The 21,406-nt window shown below is 29.5% G+C and overlaps 2 protein-coding genes across 2 annotated transcripts; one reads left to right on the forward strand and one right to left on the reverse strand.

The window, feature by feature from the left end:
• Positions 1-10,767: 10,767 nt before the first annotated feature.
• LOC145952029 (uncharacterized) lies at positions 10,768-11,847 on the reverse strand. Its single transcript, XM_083064250.1, has one exon. It carries the CDS (start codon positions 11,845-11,847, stop codon positions 10,768-10,770), a length of 1,080 nt encoding a protein of 359 aa, XP_082920376.1.
• A 7,600-nt stretch (positions 11,848-19,447) lies between these two features.
• Positions 19,448-20,433, forward strand: LOC109788345 (14 kDa proline-rich protein DC2.15). Its single transcript, XM_020347041.3, has one exon. It carries the CDS (start codon positions 19,599-19,601, stop codon positions 19,971-19,973), a length of 375 nt encoding a protein of 124 aa, XP_020202630.2. The 5' UTR covers positions 19,448-19,598; the 3' UTR covers positions 19,974-20,433.
• Positions 20,434-21,406: the final 973 nt, after the last annotated feature.

The following is a 21,406-nucleotide window of genomic DNA, read 5'->3' on the forward strand; positions in this document are numbered from 1 at the left end:
TATAAGTGAATGATAACTCTCACCTTACAAATATGTTTTATAAGGTTGAGTTAGACCTATAATTTACTATTCTAAGTGGATATTTAGGAGATAAAATAATTAAAAAATTAAAGAATATATACTTAGAAGATAACCTTCATCTTCTAAGTCCCACATCAATTAAAAATAAGGTAACTAAACAGTATTTTACTCATCTTACAAGTCCTACATCGACTAGAAATAAGATAATTAAAGAGTATTATAAATCTTTTCTTAAACTTTTAGCGGAAATTTTAAATGCCAGTAACAAATGACACAAAAAGTTATACATTTTTCCCGACCATTATGAGGATCTTTACTAGCATATAGAATAATTGTTGGTAAATGTTTTAGCGACACTGCATACAATGAATAATGTATGAAATGCCGATAAAATATTTTGTAGCGATTTTTATTGCCACTAAAATTTATATTAAATGCCATTAAAAGTCCATTTTATTGTAGTGATTTAATGGTTTAGAGTAGCAATTTGACACTTCGTGTCAAACTTTTGTATTTACACCGCTTAACATTATGTAAATATGAAATTAAATGATCAAATATTGAAATTTCTTGGAAAGTATATTATGATTATAAAATTTCACAATAATAAAAAAAACTAATTGATGTTTTATCATACTATTTTATTTTATAGCACTATTATAAAAGTGTCATTTTCTTGTGATTTTTTTTAAAAAAGTTATTCGTAGAATTTTTTTTACGAATTTCTTTGCAATAATAATTTCACAAATTTATTTTACGAATTTATTTACAAAAAATAATTTATAGATATTTCTTACAAATTTTTTAATGAAAAATAATCTACAAGAAATTTTTGAAAATTTTGCTACAATTTTAATGATCATAAAAAAAAATTCCATGATAAAAATTTGCAAAAAATATTGTAAGAATTTTATTTTGTTTCTTGTAGATTTTCTTGCAAAAATAAATTCGCAAGTAATGTTTACTAAATGGTAGAAAAAATTTGCAAGTAACTTTTCCTGCGTATTTTCCTACCAATTTTAATCCGCAGGAAAAATTAAAAAAATATTTAAATTTATAAGTTTAATATTTTAAAAAAACTTCAAGTCCCACATCGATTGAAAATAAAATAATTAAAGAGTATATAAGTTGGGACAACACTTACCTTATGATTTGTATGGTTGAGTGTTAGGCTTATAATTTATAATTTTAGAGTTTAAAAGATTATGTATCATATGTTGGAGGTGTGGAAACAAATGTTTCGGACGAATTCATTGTGAGCATTTGAAAATTGAAGAATTATTGATATAATTTGTAGTAATTTCTTTAATTTTTTTTGTAAAAAATATTCCTACAAAATTTCTTGCGAAAAAATTCGCAGGAAACTTTTCTGCGATTTTATTTTTTGCAGGAAACTTTCCTGCAAAATTTTTTCGCAAGAAATTTCGCAGAAAAATTTCTTAGAAATTTTAAAATTCGCAAAAACATATTATCCACGAAGGTATTACCTACAAATAAAATTTCGCAAAAAAATTTGTAGGAACAACGTTTCTTGCGAATTTTTATGAAAAATTTGCTGAAAAAATTACATGTAATAAGAAAAATTCTAGTAGTGTAGATAATGGATTAATTTGTTTAAATTTGTAAAAAAATTATTAAAAAAGCGCTTCTTAATTTTTTTAAAGAAGTAAACAAAATTTGTTTTTTAACAAAGTAAAAAAAAACAACTTTTTTTAAATAAACATTTTAGACAAATATGTCGACAAAAAAAATACTATTTTAAAGAATTAAGAAACATATTTAAAATTAAGAAACATATTTAAACAAATGCTCAATATATTATTTAAATATAAATACATAATGTCCATCACTAAATTAATTAAAATACCATCAAATATTTAAATTAAGTAAAATTTTGTGTGATATATATATATATATAATTAATTAATTAATTAATATTCAATTATTTAACATTAATGTTGAATCAATCAATTTCGCACTATGTAGAATGTTATTAAATTATATAGAAAGTTATTAAGTGATATAGATGTAATAGTTTTGTTTTTTTAGGGAAAGATTTAGATCTAATGTAGTTTGACAACTGGTATTGTAATGCTCATGTTTATGGAGTTATTTGATGTAACGATTTGACAAATTACCACACTTGTTATTGAACAATTACAACGTAGCAAAAAGTTAAATAATCTATATCAAAATTAGAGTTTATAATACAACTAGTACCTGATATCAAATATATACATACTATATGCGAAATATAGTACTAATCGCAAAATAAATCTATGTATTGGTTGGCATCTATACAATACATGACTACATCCAATAGCCATTACCAAAATCTAGCAACCTCCAACATGACTAACCTCCAACTACACAATCATCTTACTAATCATGTCCTACTCTTGTACCAATAGTATGATTATCATAGTTCCAATCACAAGGAAAACGCATGGTAAGCTAGTAAAAAGAATTCAACATACAACTTATAAAACACCTTCGTATTAAAATATTTCATCTTACAACAGGACAACATCATCCTCATGGCAACTAATTGACTCACAACGCATTCATCACATCAACATACATACATTTACATCATCTAATACGTCGTAATGCATATCAACTATGAAGATCTCCTACATCTTGGGTTGAACAGTTTAAATGGCTTGACTCTACTAAATCACAACGACTAGTATAATACCATAAACAATGACTAGCATAGAGGCCAAAAACAACGGCTAGCACAAGGCTAGAAACAACGATTAACATAAGCTAGATTGATTTCTCAATCTTCACCACTTAAACAAGGAAGTATGGTACTATGTCAAGGTAGAACAGTTTGGGTATGGGCCTACGATAACATTAGTTTGTAACATTAAGCCACCTATGAGATTAGCCCATCGACTACCCTCCAAAACTACAACCCTCCAATACTAGGTTAGAGACTAAGTCCTCAACCTGGTACTTTACTCAGTTGGTCACTTTATACACATGTGCCTCGATCTTACCCTCACGAGGATGCCACATAGAATCTAAAGGAGACAACTGAAAAACAACTCACCCACTTAGAAACCAACTTACCTATTGAAGGGTTCAACCAAGCTCTTAGAGCACCACAACATATATCCACATAATGGGATATTAAGTTCGAAAACATCTTTAACTCTCCTTTAGTTTCTATGTATCGTAGTTAAGATATATATCTAACCCACATACCTATAGCTTATCAACTTAACAACTTTATCATCTTTCAACATTCAACTTCTCAACTTTAACAACAAATAACTTAAACAACGTAAACAACATACATTTTTGCAATCATTTAAAAGTTTAAATAAACATTGTCATAAATCAAAACTTAAGACAACATAAAACATCTATCAACTTTTTCAATTGAGAAACTTCGTAAAAAAACCTCAAGAATCAACTCATATATCATCTTACAATACCACTTATACAACTTATTAACATTCATCAACTGTAAAACAACTTTAACAACCAAATTTTCATCATATATATAGCTCGCACCCGATTAGGGATGGAAACGGGCAGGTTGGGTACGGGTTTCATGATACCTGTCCCTGCGAGTCAAACTCATCCCCGTACTCGTACCCGTACCCGTCGGGTATGTAATTTTCAACATAGTAGATGATGGAATTAGAACTTCAAGTCTTCATAAGAGTTATAAATAATCTTCTTATCTTTCATATGAGATAAGGATGAGCTTGATAGGAGTATTTTAACTCTCTATGTGGTATTTTTATGTGGAAGTTATTATTGTATGATAATTGATTTTGATAAGATGTATGTTGATACATGTTGTATGATATTTTAAGTTGTCTTATAGTTGAATGAGGATATATGAACCATATGATGGATGATGTATGACACTAATTATGTTGTAAAGGCAAAGGATGGTTTATGGATATGTTGCATATGCTAAGAAGTGGTATAAGTTGAATGGTGTAAATTGGTTGACGTGTAAGTTATAAGAATTATATGATGCTAAGTTGTTGGAGATGTGTGATGAAATGATATGTTGATAATATGAATGGTTGTACATTGATATTGTATATGATGATGTATATGCTAAATACTATATTTATTATTGTTGTTAAGTTCAAAGTTGGTCTATATGTTGATAGATGGTTAAGTTGTAAAGATGTAAGTTGATATGATGTTATGTTGCTAGATGGTTAAGTAATAAGTTGAATGATATTTAAGTTGTAATGGTGTATGGTGATAAATTGTTAAACTGTTTAGTTATTAGCATGTGGGTGTGATACATGTTTATGGTAAGATACATAAAAACTAGAGAAGAGTTAAAGATGTTTTCAAACTTTAATATCCTATTAAGCAAATATATGTTGTGTTGAACCCTTTAGTAAGTATGTTGGTTTCTAAATGTGTACATTTTTTTTAGTTGTCTCCTATAGGTTCTATGTGGTATCCGTATGTAGGCAAGGTCGAGGCATACATGTATAAAATGACCACAGTATAGGGGTAAGGTCAAGCTATACTAATTACAAGTGACCAACTGAGTAAAACACAAAGTCGGGGACTTAGTCCCTAATCGAATATTTGGAGAGTTGGTATTTGGAGGGTAGTTAGTGGGCTTATCCCGGGAACTTAGTGATGCAAGCTAATGTCGTAGTAGACCCATACTCAAAATTTTCTACTTTGACATAGTACCATACTTCCTAATTTAAGTGGAAAAACCTGATAATTATGCTAGCCACTGTTTTTGGTCATAATGTCGGCCACTATTTCTAGCTTTAGTGTTAGTTGTTGTTTCTAGTTTTATACTAGCCATTGTGATTTGGTAAGGTCAAGTCACTTAAACTACTCACTTCAGTTGTAAAAGATCTTTGTGGTTGATATGCATGATGAAGCATCAATTGTATATCTACATTGTTCTATTGAATGCGTTGAGTGGATTAAAGTTGTATATGTGGTTGTATTGCTTTAGTTTGTGATGTGTTGGTGCTTATCATTGTCTATACTGCTTGTTACATAACTAGTTCTAGTTATGTGTGTGTGTGTGTAAATATTGTCAAGATAAAGGTGGAAAGGTGTACGAGTTACTATATGACAAACGATGTGAATGTAATATTGTATGAAGACAATGTATTGTTAGATAATTGTGATGAAATTATATAAGTTGTATGGGTGCTTGGGTACTTTAAATTGTATGGAAAGACATGATATGAGGTAATGAATTATGTTTGTTTTAAGTTGTTTATGTTGCATATTGTTGTATGGTGTTGCTTTTGTATCACAAGTTTACCTTGTGTTTTTCCTTGTAGTTTAGAACTGATATGATCATACTTGGTATGACAGCAGGACAAGATTAGCAGATCGAGTTGTGTTATTTGGTGGTGAGTCACGTCAGAGGTGACTCTCTTTTAGATGTTGCTATACCAAGGTAGCTAGGTCTTGTATAGATGCTTGACCAACGACTAGGTTTATTATCTATACAGTAATTACTTTTTTTGTATGAAGTATGTATATATGTTAAGGAATAATTATTTTATTTCCTATATATATGAGTGCTTGGATGAGATTTACCCACTTGTTGCATGACATCCTAAGTAGATGTTTGATGCTTATACTTTCACTTAGTTGTTGCTGGACCAGAGTTAATGATCATATAGGTTGTTATAGGTATCAATTAATCTTATTTTTATTAAAAAAAATCTAATCCAACATGATCCATTTAAGAAAAACCATATTACTTGTATGTTAATATTTTTTCATGTATGAATATTCACTCCACCCATTTAAAGTATATGTTTAAATATGTTAATAGTTCTTTTAAAATAATTAAGTTTTGATTTTGATCTTTGTAAACATATTTCTTTGTTTTCGCCCTTTTAAAATTTTAAATCATTATTTTTTGTTCTTACAAAATATTTTCTTTGTTTTTTATCCTTAAAAAATATAAAGTAATTATATTTTTTCCTTAAAGTTCATTTTAAGGTGAATAAATAACATTTTTTTTAAGGATCTATAACAAAGTTTAGAAATGTCACACGTCGACATAATATCGCAATAGTTTTTTGTGTCATACTAGATGATCATTCAACCTTCTAATAAAGATATAAGTAATTAATAAGGATTACATAATAATATGGACTAAAAATGGTGATTTCTAATTTTAGATAGATGAAAAATAAATAAAAAATTTAGGGATCAAAATCAAAACTTACATATTTTATAGGATTATAAACATATTTAAGCTTAAAAGTATATTATATTTTATGTTTCTAAATTATTTTTATAAAAAGAACTAATATTTACATAAATTGGTTATTGAGGAGCTTCTACCAGTTGACATATTTTCAATACTAATTGACTAGAGTTGAATATCTTTTTTTAAAGACTTGATTGCATTTTTTCGCACCAGCGTTTTCAAATTTTGTCGCCTAATTCTTTAAATTGTAAATTTTTTACTCAACTTTCTAAATTTCGCATATTTTGTCACCTGTAATTAGCCATATGACACTGTTAGTTGATCACTATCATGACGCATTGACTACTAACATGACACGTGAACTGCAAACATATAACATTGATAGTAGATGTCAAACATTGCCATAACTCTTTTGTTGGGCCTTTATATGTCCCAAAGAATAATGAGACTCATTAGTCTTGAACTTAGCACACCAAAGTAGGTCGCTTAAGCAAGAATTTGTTTTAAAATGTCTTCTCTACTAGAACTTGACTCACTTAGGAAAGTCTAATTCCTCGAACACATGAATTGTACACCTTTAGAACCCCTCTCACTTAAGCTAATAAGTTTGTGATTAACCCTTTCTGATCTTACTTATGTGTGATTTAATGCTCAAAAACGTATTCAATAATCTCGTTAAAACGTCCTAAAATAGGTATGTCTAAGTGAGCTCTACTTTTTAAACTTTGACTCATCCCAAACCTTTTTCCATAAAAACTAAAGGAAAAAATAAAACTATTAAATTAAATAGTAATTATTTATTTGTAAATTTTATAACATTTAACTTCAAACAAGGTTTAAAAGCATAAGAAATTTAGATAATTGTCAATATATGTTTACAAAAATAAATCATATATAAAAATCATCAATTAGTTATATATTGATCCCTAAAATTAATAAAGCGACAAAATTGTCTATGAAATTGCATATTATTAATATATTCATTCTTAAAATTGTAATAACAATTATATTAGTTGCTAAAATAAATAAAAATGGAAAAGTGATCTATAAAATTGTAAATTATCAATCACTATAATCCCTACAATGATAATACTCAGCCCAATTGATTCTCAAAATTTAAAAGTTGTAATTGCAATTTTTTTGTGTAACTTTGAAAATTTTGTAAACTATATCCCCTAAAGTTTTTTCAGACGAGTTTGACCCTAAACTTATATAATTTCGTGCATTTTGTCTCTAAAATGCAATTAATTCTTTTAATAAAATGATAAAAATATTTGGCCTAATTATACTTTTTGTTGCATGTATTTTATAATGCACATTTTCACTCAATTTTTAAAATTTTGAACATTTTTTCACTTTATTAGTTGATTGTCTAATGTCATTACTTGACCATTAACATGACACATTGATTGCTGATGTGATATGTTAATTATTAGCGTGAATTGTTGTTGACTTTTTGTAACATATGAATGATGTCATAACAAAATGCGACACATTGGTAATCAATGTGACATGTTAATGGTCAACGTGTTACATTATAGTCAACTTATCATTTCAACAATAACTAATGACAATAGATAGTTAATTATAATACGGTAACAAAAAATGTACAAAAATTTAAAAATTGAAAGACAAATAATGTAATCTCAAAAATTGAATGACAAAATTTATGAAATAATGAAACTTTAGTAACAAAAAGTACAATTAAGCTAAAATGTTAAAGATAGATTTGATCCTTAAAATATATAAAATACATTTTTTTTACTATAATTTATAGTAATAATTTCTTTTATGTTACACTACACTAGGACATTATCTTTGACAATGAATAATATCAAGGATTTATCTTATACTTTATATTAACAATTTTTAAATTTCTATACATGTATTTATGTAATATTTTATAATCTTATAATATATATATATATATATATATATATATATATATATATATATGTTAGTAAATATGTATTTGAGTAAGAAAATGTTTTATGGATACTCACTACATGATGAAACTAGTAGAGGAAAAACATGATTATCTTCTCAACTAGCTCCATTGATGTTCCAATCTTCATCACTGAAACTTTAAACTTTGAAGCAACTTGAAAATGGTGGAAAGTAGGAAGAAGATGGCACGCCACTCTACTAGGAAGATAAGAAAGAGTTGAAAAACTTGTTAGAATAAGGAGAAATTTCTTCATAAAAGTTTAGAGGAGAAGATTCTCCAAAGAGAGAACTAAGAACTTATGAGAGAGAAATTTGAACTCAATTTCTATTATCAACTCAAAAGTGACACATATGGCAGAGGAGAACTCAATTTATAGAGTTTCATAGCTTGTGATACAAGTTAAGCTAACCATAATTACATTTAACTTAGGTTAGATTAATTTGTGCTCAAGACTACTAACTTTAGTTACAATTTGAATTTTGAATTTTCATCCTAAAGATGTCACTTTCCTAAATCTAGAAAAGCTAATATAAGCATGTCACATGACAGGGTGCAAGAAGTATAACTCATGTCAACATTATTCATCTATAAGAACCAATGGGACTTGCCACATGACAAAATGCCAAAAGTGTATGACACATGTGACTTGTTGAAATTTGAATGACTATAAGAGTATCTTTTCTACCAAATCGACATTCACTCACATGAACCACATGTTTAATGGTACTCTTATGGGCATTTAAGTCCAATAAGTTCATATATCATTTTCTAGTTACATTGCCTAAAATTCTATTTACACTCTTAAAAAGAAAATTACAAGGGAATAAATTCCTATACTATTTGACAAAAAATACAAGATAAAAACATGTTTGTAAAATCCTTTAATTTTATTTAATAAATTAAAAAAAAATTGCTTCGTTCAAAATATTTTGTCATGTGAATGGGTATCCCATAGGTGTCTCTAAATTATTGGGTATCTACAATGTTAAATCCATAGTTGTTTCTTTTTTGATTTCTGTAATCACTTCTGGTGATTGTAACCTTTGCTGATGCATGAATTAATAAAATTACATCTTTACCTTTTCAAAATAAAAAATAGATTAAATTGTATTCTAAGTATCCATTTAATTCTTAACCCATAATTTTGGTACCCTATTTTTATCTATACTTTTAGTATGTAATTTTGAAATTTTTGTAACTTCGATTCAACCGTCAAATCTACACACTTATAATGCATCTATACATCATCTTCCAAGTGATAATTGTTGTGTAACATACATGCAATAACATAGCAACGTAAAATATCATTGAGTTCACACCTTTTGCATGAAATTTTTTTTCATATTTAAACAATCAATGATTATGAGATTTGACGAATTGGCCAAAATTATGAAATTATGAAATTATGATATCAAAATTAATATATATATATATATATATATATATATATATATATATATATATGGACAACTAATAAAACTCAAGGAAAAATACAAACGGAATAACTAACTTTGCTAATAGAATTGTGGTCCAATATCCCTCGCAAGCTAGAAAATATATGTTGATGACTCTCAACTTAGAAAATAAATATTGAAAAGGTGAAGGATCAAGAGATTTGGTAAATACGTCAGCTAATTGGTGAAAAGAAACAATAGGGAGTAAGTGAAATAAGCTAGTTTGAAGCATCTCACAAACAAGATGACAATCAATCTCAATGTTTTTGGTTCGTTAATGGAAAATAGCATTAGATGCTATATGTCTAGCAGACTGATTATCACAATAAAAAAGAGTTGGAGTAGTAAAGGGAATAGGGAGGTCTTGAAGCAAGTAGGTTAATCATTGAATTTCACAAGTTGTGGCAGCAAGAACAGGGTATTTTGCTTCAGAAGAGGATCTTGAAACAATGGACTATTTTTTGCACTTCCAAGAAATGAGGGAATTTCCTAGGAAATAGAATAGCCAGAGAGAGACCTTCTAGTATCCGGACAAGAGGCCCAGTCTAAATCAGTAAAAGCTTTGAGTTGAAGAGGGAAATCTACTAGATAAAACAAGCCTTGTCCAGGATTGCCCTTGAGGTATCTGAGTACCCTGATGGCAGCTTAATAATGAGACTGTTAAGGGCAAGACAAAAGTTGACTTAATTGCTGGGAAAAATAGGTGATATCGGGTCTAGTTGTGGTGAGATACAAAAGTATGCCAATGAGCCTTCTATATCCAACTAGATCTTCATAAGGGGAGTTAGTGGTGTGGCTGAGTCTTGTAGCTTTAATCATAGGAGTAAGAACTGGTTTACCTATAAGAAAACTAGTTTCATCAAGTAAGTCTAGCGTGTATTTTCGTTGAGAAAGGGAAATACCAAGATGGGACCTAGCAATTTCCAAACCAAGAAAATATCTTAAAGGAACAAGATCTTTATTTTGAATTTAACATCTAAAGATTATTTTATGTGATTGATTTTGTCAGAATCTGTTCTAGCAATGACAAGATCATCTACATAGATTAAAATCATAGGAAAATGAGTGCCATGATGTTTAGTGAAGAGTGAATGATCATGCTGAGATTGATTGTAATGTAAGGACTGTAAAAGTGAAGAAAGTTTAGCAAACCATTATCTGCTAGCTTGCTTCAAACCATAAAGGGATTTATTGAGTTTACAAACATGATTAGGTTTATCAATGTTAAGACATTGGGGTATCTCCATGTAAACCTCCTCAAGCAAATCCCCATGAAGAAAAGCATTATTAATATTTAGTTGATGAAGTTCCCAATGTTGACAGGAAACAATAGCAAGTAACATTCTAACAATGCTTAAGTTTGCAATCGGAGAAAAATTATCAAAATAGTCCAAACCTTGGATTTGAGTATACCCTTTTACAACCAACCAAGCCTTATACCTTTCAATTGAGCCATTAGATTTGTACTTAATTTTATATATCCATTTGGAACCAACGAGTATCTTTCCAGGAGGTAAAGGCATAATAGTCCAAGTTTTATTATGTTCAAGGGCATCAAATTCAGCTTGCATGGCCTTAACCCACACTTCATTTTTAACAGCTTGATTAAAAGTATGAGGTTCAACATGAGTAGTGATTGAGAGAGCATACCTGGAATATGAAGTTGAAAGGGAATCAAAGGGCAAAACAGAATCAAAAGGGTAACTGATGTGTTTATCTTTTGGTGGAGGCACACCAATCAGTAGGTTGTAATGATAGTCTTTGAGATAAGCAGGAGGACATTTATGTCTAGTAGATTTCCTTAGTTGTGAAGGAGATGATGTTTCAGAGGGGTGAGCAGATTCATTAATGTCATTAAGATCATTTTCATAATGAGCATAATCAATATCAAGGAGAAGAGAATTATCAACAATAGTGACAGGGTGAGATGATGAATCAAAGTATAGAAAATCAAAGCAACCATCATTTTGTTGTTGAGAATTAGTGGTAATAGTAGAACCTTTTTTAATAAAGGGAAATATATGTTCATAAAAAACAACATTTTTAGAAACAAAAATGTTTCTAGTTGAGAGATCAAGAACCAGAAAACCCTTGGTGCCTTGTTTGACACCAAGATAGACTCCTTTAGTGGCTCTAGGATCCAATTTGGATATTCCTTGAGTCAAAGTGCAAGCATAACATAAGCTACCAAACGCCCTTAAGTCTAATAGTGTAGGTGGTTTATCATACAACATTTGATAAGGTGAAGAATCATTTAAAAAAAGTGAGGGAAACCTATTTATCAAGTGAATAACATGACTAACAACATAGCACCAAAACGATTTAGGAACATTAGAATGGAAAAGAAGAGCTCTAGTTATGTTTAGAATGTGTCTATGTTTTCTTTCCACAATAGAATTTTGTTGTGGAGTTTAACACAATAGGTTTGATGAACAATCCCATAGGTAGCATAAAGTTGATCCGTTGCAAATTTAGCACCATTATCAGATCTTATCACCTTAATGTGTTTAGTAAATTGAGTTTGGACATAGGAAATGAAGTTTTGAATCAGATTTTTGGTTTCACTTCTTGATTTCATGAAATAAATCCAAGTATACCTAGAATATTCATCTACAACAGTAAGAAAATACTTATGACCATGTATAGAGGGAATAGAAAGGGGCCCCAAATATCCATATGAACAAGATCAAAGCAAGATAAACTTTTAGTTGTGCTAGTAGGAAAAGGTAATCTAGCTTACTTTCCAAAATGACAATAATCACAAGTAATATTTTTATTGTAAGTCACATAAGGAAAATGTCTTTTCATAGTTTGTAAAACAACATGAGAAGGGTGACCAAACCTATAATGCCAAAGATCAAAAGAAGAAGTAGTGTCCTTTGGCTGAGCATCCAAAACAAAATTAGATTTTACAAGTTAAAACAAAATTATCCCTAGAAGAATGTTGTAGAATGTAAAGGTGATTTTTGACCTCAGCAAGCCCAATCATCTTCTTGGAAGTGAGATCCTGTATGATGCAAGAATTCTTGTTAAATATGAGTTCATAATTTAAGGAGACAGAAATCCTTTGCACAAATATGATGTTGAGATGAAAGTTGGGTATGTAAAGAACATCATTAAGGAAAATTTTTCAGAGAAAATAATGGTTCTAGAAAACTGAGTAGTGGAGGTAATTCCATTAGCCAGTTTAACATGAACAGGATCTATAGGATGATATTTAGTAAAAAAAAATATAAGGAATTATAGACATGGGCAGTAGTCCCAGTGTCAATAATCCAATCAGTGTGTTCCAAAGGGTTACCTGGTTGATTTTGCTACGGGTTGGAAGAACTTACTGATTCAGTAGTGGATTGATGGACAAGTTAATTAATGCTATGCTCTAGTGATTGCAACTTAGCCCTTTTTAGCATGTCAATGAGGTGATCATAATCTTCATGTGTAAAATTTGAGGTGGAATCTTTGTTTTGCTTTCCAGAAATCTCACTAGCTTGGGTATTGGGAGCCTTACTGTTGATAGTGTTTAGGGAAGCAGAGTTCCCTTTGTTCTTGAATTTGAAATTAGGAGGGAATCCATGTTTAAAGTAGCAAGAGTTTATGGTATGATTTTCCTTACCACAAAAGGTACAAACCTTCCCTGCATTGGTGAAAGAACCTCGACCACCTGTTCTTCCTCTTCCTCTTGAGCTTTTGCCTCTACCATTGAAAGGAGATCTCCAATTCCCCCCAGATTGTGTGTTGAGGGTAAAGATTCTTGAGTTTGCAAGATAGGGTGCGTTTTGCTGTCTTTCTTGCTACAATACTAAAGAAAAAACTTTGTTGATCACAAGTAGAGGATCCATAATAAGAATTTGACTCTTGACAGTGTTGTATTGATCATTAAGACCCTTGACGAAGCATATGACATATTCGGTGTCTTTGTAGTCTTTTACTTTGGTGGAAAGATCACATAAGCATCTAACATCAGATGTACAAGTTGGTGTTGGCCTCAATGACTCCAATTCTTCCCATAGGATCTTTAGCTCAGTAAAATAGCATGATATAGTGCGGTCTACTTGCTTGATAGAATGGATTTCTTGCAATAAGACTGAAAACCTAAAGTAGTCCCCTTTTAAAATTCTTTCCTTCAAGTCCTCCCAAAGCCTTTGAGCATTGTTGATGTAGATGACACCTTGGGCTATTTGTTCATAAATAGATTTTGTTATCCAAGAAAGAATCATGGTATTGCATCTTACCCAAGCATCATGGAGTTGATTGAATTTTTGTGGTTCTTGAATGGACCCGTCAACAAATATGAATTTATTTTTTGACAGTAGAGCCCTAATCATGCTTCTGCTCCAAGAATAGTAATTTGACTCATCAAGAATTGGGTTAGCAAGGACAACGCTTGGGTTTTCTCCCGGGTGGAGATAATAAGGGCTTGCAGGGTTTTGGAGATCTTCATCTATGCCCTTTACTTTTCCTTTACTGATTATGATTTCTTCGTAGGATGGGCTTATGGAAGCAATGACAAAGCTTTCACATTGACAAGCTCATGATACCATAAAGCAGTAAAAAAGAAAACTCTTATTGATCGAATGTTTATTCCTTTATCTAATTATAAAAATAAGTATGGTTGGATATATATATATATATATATATATATATATATATATATATATATATATATATATATATATATATATATGGGCAGCTAGCAAAACTGAAGGAAAAATACAAATAGAATAACTAATTTTATTAATTGTAGAATTGTGGTCCAATAGTGTAATTAAAAATAAGGAGAAAAATGTAATTAAACCTTATTTTAAGATTCAATTTGGTTGATTATTATAATTTCAGAGATTAAATTCTTATAATTTATAACTATAAGGATTAATTTTCATTTTATTTAATTATTTTAGGACTACTTTGACCGTTAATAAATATGTGAAATAATATAAGAATTAACTAACATTATTGTTAATCTTCTTTAATAATGCAACATGATACCAACTTTCTAAACAATATTAAAGGAGTGTTTGTGATATTTTCTTTTACACTCATTTACTAACACATTTTATTATTGATTATAATTTATTAAAATTTTCAAATTTTGTAAGTCTTATATCTTATTTAATAAATATTTTTCCTGATTTAATAATAAAACTACCAAAATTTATAACTTTAATAAATAATAAAAAAGTATTAAGAAGAGAGTTATAAAGTGAGAATATTACTCTTATATTCGAAATTAAATGTTGCTTTAGTATTTACAAATTATTCATAAAATGATTTATATTTTCACTCTTCAATATAATATTAATTATTTTTTAATTTATTCTTTCATAACCACCATAATTAAAATCAATGCATTCATTAAAAAGTGTACATTATTTTGATAAAATTGTATTAAAAAGTAAATATTATTAGAGCGACCATCTTTTATTTGACATTGCTACTACTGCTTACATATTGTAAACCAAAAGCTTCACAAACAAATTACAATTACTCTCCCGCCAACCGGTATGTACATATTCAGTTCAGATAGATCGGCTTGACCGCTTAAATAAAAAATTAGCCATAAATTTTTTAAGTGTATATTTGAATATTAATTTAAAATTATATTTTTATTCAAAGTACATGTTTTAATTAAAAAAATTGTAAATGTAATTTTTTATCAATCACAATTAAGTTTAGCTCAAAATTCAATTCAACTAGTTTTTAAAATACTCTTATTACATTGAATTTATTAATCACAATGTTGACTAAATTTGATGATCAACTTGTGATCCATTTAATTTTGATGGGAAAGGTTTAACAAATAAATCTATCAATATGTCTCGTCAAACTTGTTAACTCAATGGATTCAATTCGTCAACTTAACGAGTCAATTTGTCAATCTACTTTTTTTAATGTTTTTAAAAAATAAATTTTTAGTAGATTTAAGTTGGATTACTATTTTGATTTTATAGTTTAACTTCTTTTTCTAAGTAATTATATTAAATGGAAGTATATTATTTTAATATCATGTTTTTACTAATACATTTTCATGTATAATGTCTTTTTTAATATATATATATATATATATATATATATATATATATTAATATTACTTTGTCCCTTTTCATGAAAATATAACACTTCTAATCAATTTTATAAAATATGATTGAATTAATAATGTATATTGAAGTATTTCAAGTCATATTTTTGTTAAAAAAATATGAAAATTGAAGGTGAGTCAACTTATTAATTAATTATTTTTAGTTTACCAACTCATTAAAATGAGTCAACCCGTCAATCTATCATTAAGTGAAGTAAGTTATATTTTTAATTCATTTCTTTTAAAGAATTAACCCATTTTATTTCACTTTAAATAAATTGACTCACATTACTATCCTAACTTATTTATGAACTGAGAAAGAATGAGTTTGATTCGAACGAATAGCTAATGGTGTTTGACTTGACTGGGTCATACACTGTTTATACCAGATAAGTACAAGAAAAAGGTAGAAGACTTCTCGACATAATTGTATAAACATAAAACAAGTTGAGGAGTCCTCGACTCTTTATAATAGTTCATACAATCTAATATATTAACACTAATAGATCTCGTTGTAAGCCTGCTTATAGGCCTAAGTCTATTAAAATCAATATAAATAAAAATGATTAATGACGAAAAAGATATATTTTTATAATTACTAAATTTGATTAGTATTAATATCTCGTCTTCAAAAATTGATTTGAATGTTAAAGTAAATTTTTTTTTAAAAATACTCATCCTTTCTATACGATAGATGTATGAAGGATGAGGAGTTAGGAGTAGAAGCAGCAAATTTACTGTGGTAACCTCGTGCAGGTATAATTTTTCTTTGTTGAAGAGAAGTATCAATGTGCCCTGCAATTCCATCTATGAACACTGTCCCATGCGACACTCTGCCAAATGCCCCTGCTACAACCCATGCGCGCCTCAGATTCACTCATACCAGTAATCGGAATAATCAAAAAATGATACGCATAGTAGACTAAATATTTATGCTCTTACAATTCATATTTTTTTACGTTAATCTTTTTATTTGATAACGATTTTTTTGTCTTTAATTAAAAAATCAAGAAAAATAGCTATATATAATGAGTGTTGCTATTTCAAGAAAAGTATGTACTAAAAGAAGATTGAGAAATTTAAAGTAATGCACTAAATTAGAGAGATCGAATTTTGTATAGAGTATGAACGGAATTTTTGGCAGTATTTGTTGTCTGAGGAAAAAAAATCACAGTTTCCATTCTCGTGAATGGTGGAACCCAATCCTCGTTATCCGTAATCACTAATCACACAAATTATTAGTTCAATAAAGACATCAATCAAAAGTTATCTCAAATATGAGTGGTTGCAAGTTTTAATTTGTATGCAAAAATTTGGAACTTACGTCTCTGGGTTTGGTTCGGACGAATGGCTAATTCAAGCTAATATACAAGAAAGTTGTATTGTAATTACTTTTGTGAATTTCATTAGCTTATTTTATACTTAAAGTACACGACACAATATACCAATTCAACTGAATGTCATAGGTAGAAAGGCTATAAAACCTAAATATAATGCAAAATTTTATTTGTGTCACACTTATATATTGTAATTATATATAAAATATAGAAAGTAATTATATTTAAAAATATATTTTTAATATTATATTAATCTTCTACCAAAGAGAATCCTAATAAGATAAAATCATCAAAAAGGGTAAAAAAAATTCTCTCTCTCTAGATGTTTATATCACAAGTAAATATTCAAAATTCAAAATTAAAATTACTAATTAAATATTTAAATATTTAAATATGAATAGTTTCAAACCAGTTGATTCATATATTTAATATATTTTTGTACCGGAAAGGTCTTATCGGTCACGTGGACCGACATGTAACGTCCTATCAAACATCGGCACAAGAGACATATCGGTCACGTGGATCGGCACGTCATGATCTATCAAATATTGACGCAGTCCGTACACGATTTCGGCTCGGCGAAGGGCCGAGAACTATGGAGAACCCAACCCATTTTCTATCGGCTCGGCCAAAGGCCGAGAACGAAAAGGTTGTCTCGGCCATTCCCTATCGGCTCGGCCACGGGCCGATAGGGTTAGGACAATGATCATGATTAATAAGGGAAAACGCACAATTAAGACATAATCAGCCGATTAGTATCGTATTACCTAATTTGGTAAATGTCAGAAGAGGTCCGCCACATTCAAGGCCCATGACAGGTAGTATAAATAGGTCAATGGAAACGAGATATATCATTGTTCATTTATTACTCTCGAGAATTGTACTTATCCTGACTTGAACGTCGGAGTGCCTTTTGCAGGTACCTCTCCCCTCTGAAGAATCTACCTGAAGCTCCCGTTCGACCCTTCACCTACCAGAAGATTATGAATGTGCCCTTAGACAGGTACAATTTTTTTTTTTATTTAACAAGAGGATATAGCTCAGACCTTTATATGAGTATATCAATATTTAAGATGAATTTTCATTAATTTATAATATAAAGTTTATATCGATAATATATGAAAAGCTAATTATTTATTACATTATACTCAATTCATTTCAAATATTTCGAATATACTGCTAAATACTCTTACCTCCTTTCTTTTTATTTTGAAAATACACCCTAAACATAAAGATATTGCATAGGAAATCAAGTAAAGCAAGCTTGATATGATTGGGGTGGATTTTTGTTATGAAAATCAGATCAGCATTCCAGTCCTTAGGATGCTGACCTCACAGTCATTAGAGCCTTACCGACAAGGAAATTGTTGAGGGCTTGTGAGCTACCTTGCAGAATGCCCTATTGATTTCAATAATTCATGCTACAACCAAGTAATGGACATGAAACAAGACAAACTCTATACCCCAGTTCTCTTTGTAATTTCAACCAATTAGTTAGGCTGGAAACCACTTATTATATGCAATACCAACTTGTCATTTTATTTTATTCTCCCTTTTCCTCTTCTGTTTGTTTTTCTACCACTTTTTCTTTATCTTAAAGTAACCTTAACTTCAACCATAATGTCTAGTTCTAATCTCATATTTGGATGTTATGTCTGGTTTTGATTCAAAGGAAGGAACCAAGAGGTCCATTCAAGCTTGGAGTCTCAGCTTTCTTTTTTATTTAATAAATTCTTACCAGAATTTATTCATCCTACATTGCAAGTATTCTACACACTTTTTTTAATGTTATTAGTGGAAATTGCGAAATGATTAATTTCTATAAAAAAAAATATCACTTTTAATGAAATATTTTTTCATTTATATTTTTTATTTACAGGATTAAAACACGAGACCTTATTTAAAAAGAATAAATTCAGTTTCATTTTGATTATGGATATTTCACCTCTAAATTATAATCTTCAAAAAATAATTTTGTTTACTTTATTTCATTCCATTGTGTATATAAGCCAAAACTGCCCTTTTCATTGCTGAATAAGAACAAAAACTAGTGGTTTAGAAAGTGAGCCTAGTCCACAAATATTTTACTGCAGTACTTGTGAGGAACACAGCTTTTTTGGCAGTAAAATTAACTACAAGGACATCCTGTGAACCAAGCTTGCATGGTGAGGACATTTCCTTGGAAGTTTCTCCCCCACTCTACTTTTCTTCTGGTCCTCAATTTAGATTTTCTAGATTCTACTTTAGTGGCTCGTAAATCACTGCAGGCTCTAGTAAAGAAAAACAATAACAATTAATAACCACACAAGGGTAAGTGAGAAAAATATCTAAATCACTTCTTACTCTATAGGTAGTCCTAGTCTTTAACAACTACTAAGAAAAGAACCCACTATTTCAGAAGCATACAAAAGCATCCAACTGTAACATTATCATCCTCTCTTCCACTCAATCAGATTTGCACATGATCAACCTCACAATTTGCCTTTAAATTGGTCCACCTCCCTTGTCCTCCCCATTGTGATTCAATTGCAAAGTTTGTGTGATTTTTTTTTTTTCATTTGCAACCTTTGCAATGGCCTCCAACAAGCTCATTGCCACCATTTTGGTGCTTTCTCTCCTTGCCTACTCAACATTCACCAATGCATGTGGCTCATGCAATAAGCCTTCTCCTTCTCCTCCTCCTCCATCAGGGAAGTGCCCCAAAGACACATTGAAGCTAGGGGTGTGTGCTGACATTCTAGGGCTTGTTAATGTTGTTGTTGGCTCCCCTGCTTCAAGCAAGTGCTGTGCATTGCTTCAAGGCATGGTTGATTTGGAGGCTGCACTTTGCCTTTGCACTGCTATTAAGGCCAATGTGCTAGGAATCAACTTGAATGTGCCTGTCACACTCAGTTTGCTACTCAGTGCTTGCCAAAAAACTGTTCCTCCTGGCTTCCAATGTGCATAGAATAATTCATGTTGTTAGGTTCATGATTTCATCACTTGTGTTCCTCAAATTGTTGCTTTGTCATAGTTCTTCTTATGCAATATGTGAGATGCATGTTTGTTTCATTTTAATAATCAGGCAAACCTATGTTTGCTTAGTTAGCCAGTGACCTTTGTTCTTCTCTAGTAAATGTGAGGGACTTTGATTTGGTGATTGTGAGTTCATACATAATTTGTGTAGTGCATGGGATTATTGTAATTTTGAATTTTTAGGGTGCATTGGAGGTGGAAGGACTTAAGTAGAGAAAGAGAGTAATTAAGTTCCCTTCAGAGATAATTAAGCCTCTGATATCATTGTTAAACCAAATCTTAGAGACCAGTGTTAGTGGACAAAATTGTTTGCAGAAAAATTATTGTACTTTACAATCAAGTGTGTATTATAAATTTATGTCAAGAATTGTCTATTTTATTTTATTTTTTAATTTCTTGTCAACTTCTCATGGTTCATCGTGTCTCTCTTTACAAGAGAAATCAAATCAGCTTTGCTAACTATTCTGCTTAATTGAGTGATAATTAAAAAATCAAAAGAGAAATTTTTTCATCCAAAACATGTGATATTATATCTCATACATATATTCCTTACAAGATTTTTTAATAAAAAAAAAAAAATTTATTAATTTTTTAACCATTACCCTTAACTAATGATTAGTTAAACAGATTTTTCACTTTTTTCTCCTGTCTTTGAATTGAAAACAATAAAAACCGTGTATATATATATATATATATATATATATATATATATATAAGTATTTGTTAGTCCCACTGATAAATAAACATATACTTTCGTTATACGATGATATGAGTAATTAATAATTATACAAATAATTATACACATATCCTGGACCGTCCTACATTCAAAGAGAATACGAGGGATTTAGATTCTAAAACTAGATTTGAATTTTTATGACGGATTTAGATTATATTTTAAAGTTATCTTAATCCGATTTAAATGTAATAAATAATAGATAATATTTAGTATAATATGGTATTATATTTATAATAATATTAGTTATTCTACAATATACATTATAATAATATTAATATATTATGTTAAATATCATATTCACACAATCTTATTCCATAATTTTGAATTTTGATTGGATCAAATATAGATTCAAAGTTCAAAATTTCGAGTCAGATAAAGACTGAGATAAATCTGGTCCAATATATTTCTTCTCACTTACCTCTACTCACTAGCTTTTTGTTATCACAATTTTGCTTTATTTATTTATTTTCCATCTCTTTCTATTTTTCCTACTGTATCATTCTCTTTCTTTAACTTTTTATTTCTATTTCTTTATGTCATCACCTTAAATCACCTCGTAACAGGGTGAATGATTGCAATTTTTTTTATTCTACTATACATGACATTAAATATATCGATGCCCAACAGAT

Source organism: Cajanus cajan, chromosome 9, assembly GCF_000230855.2.
Source record: "Cajanus cajan strain Asha chromosome 9, NIPB_CcT2T_4, whole genome shotgun sequence".
Lineage (NCBI taxonomy): Eukaryota > Viridiplantae > Streptophyta > Magnoliopsida > Fabales > Fabaceae > Cajanus > Cajanus cajan.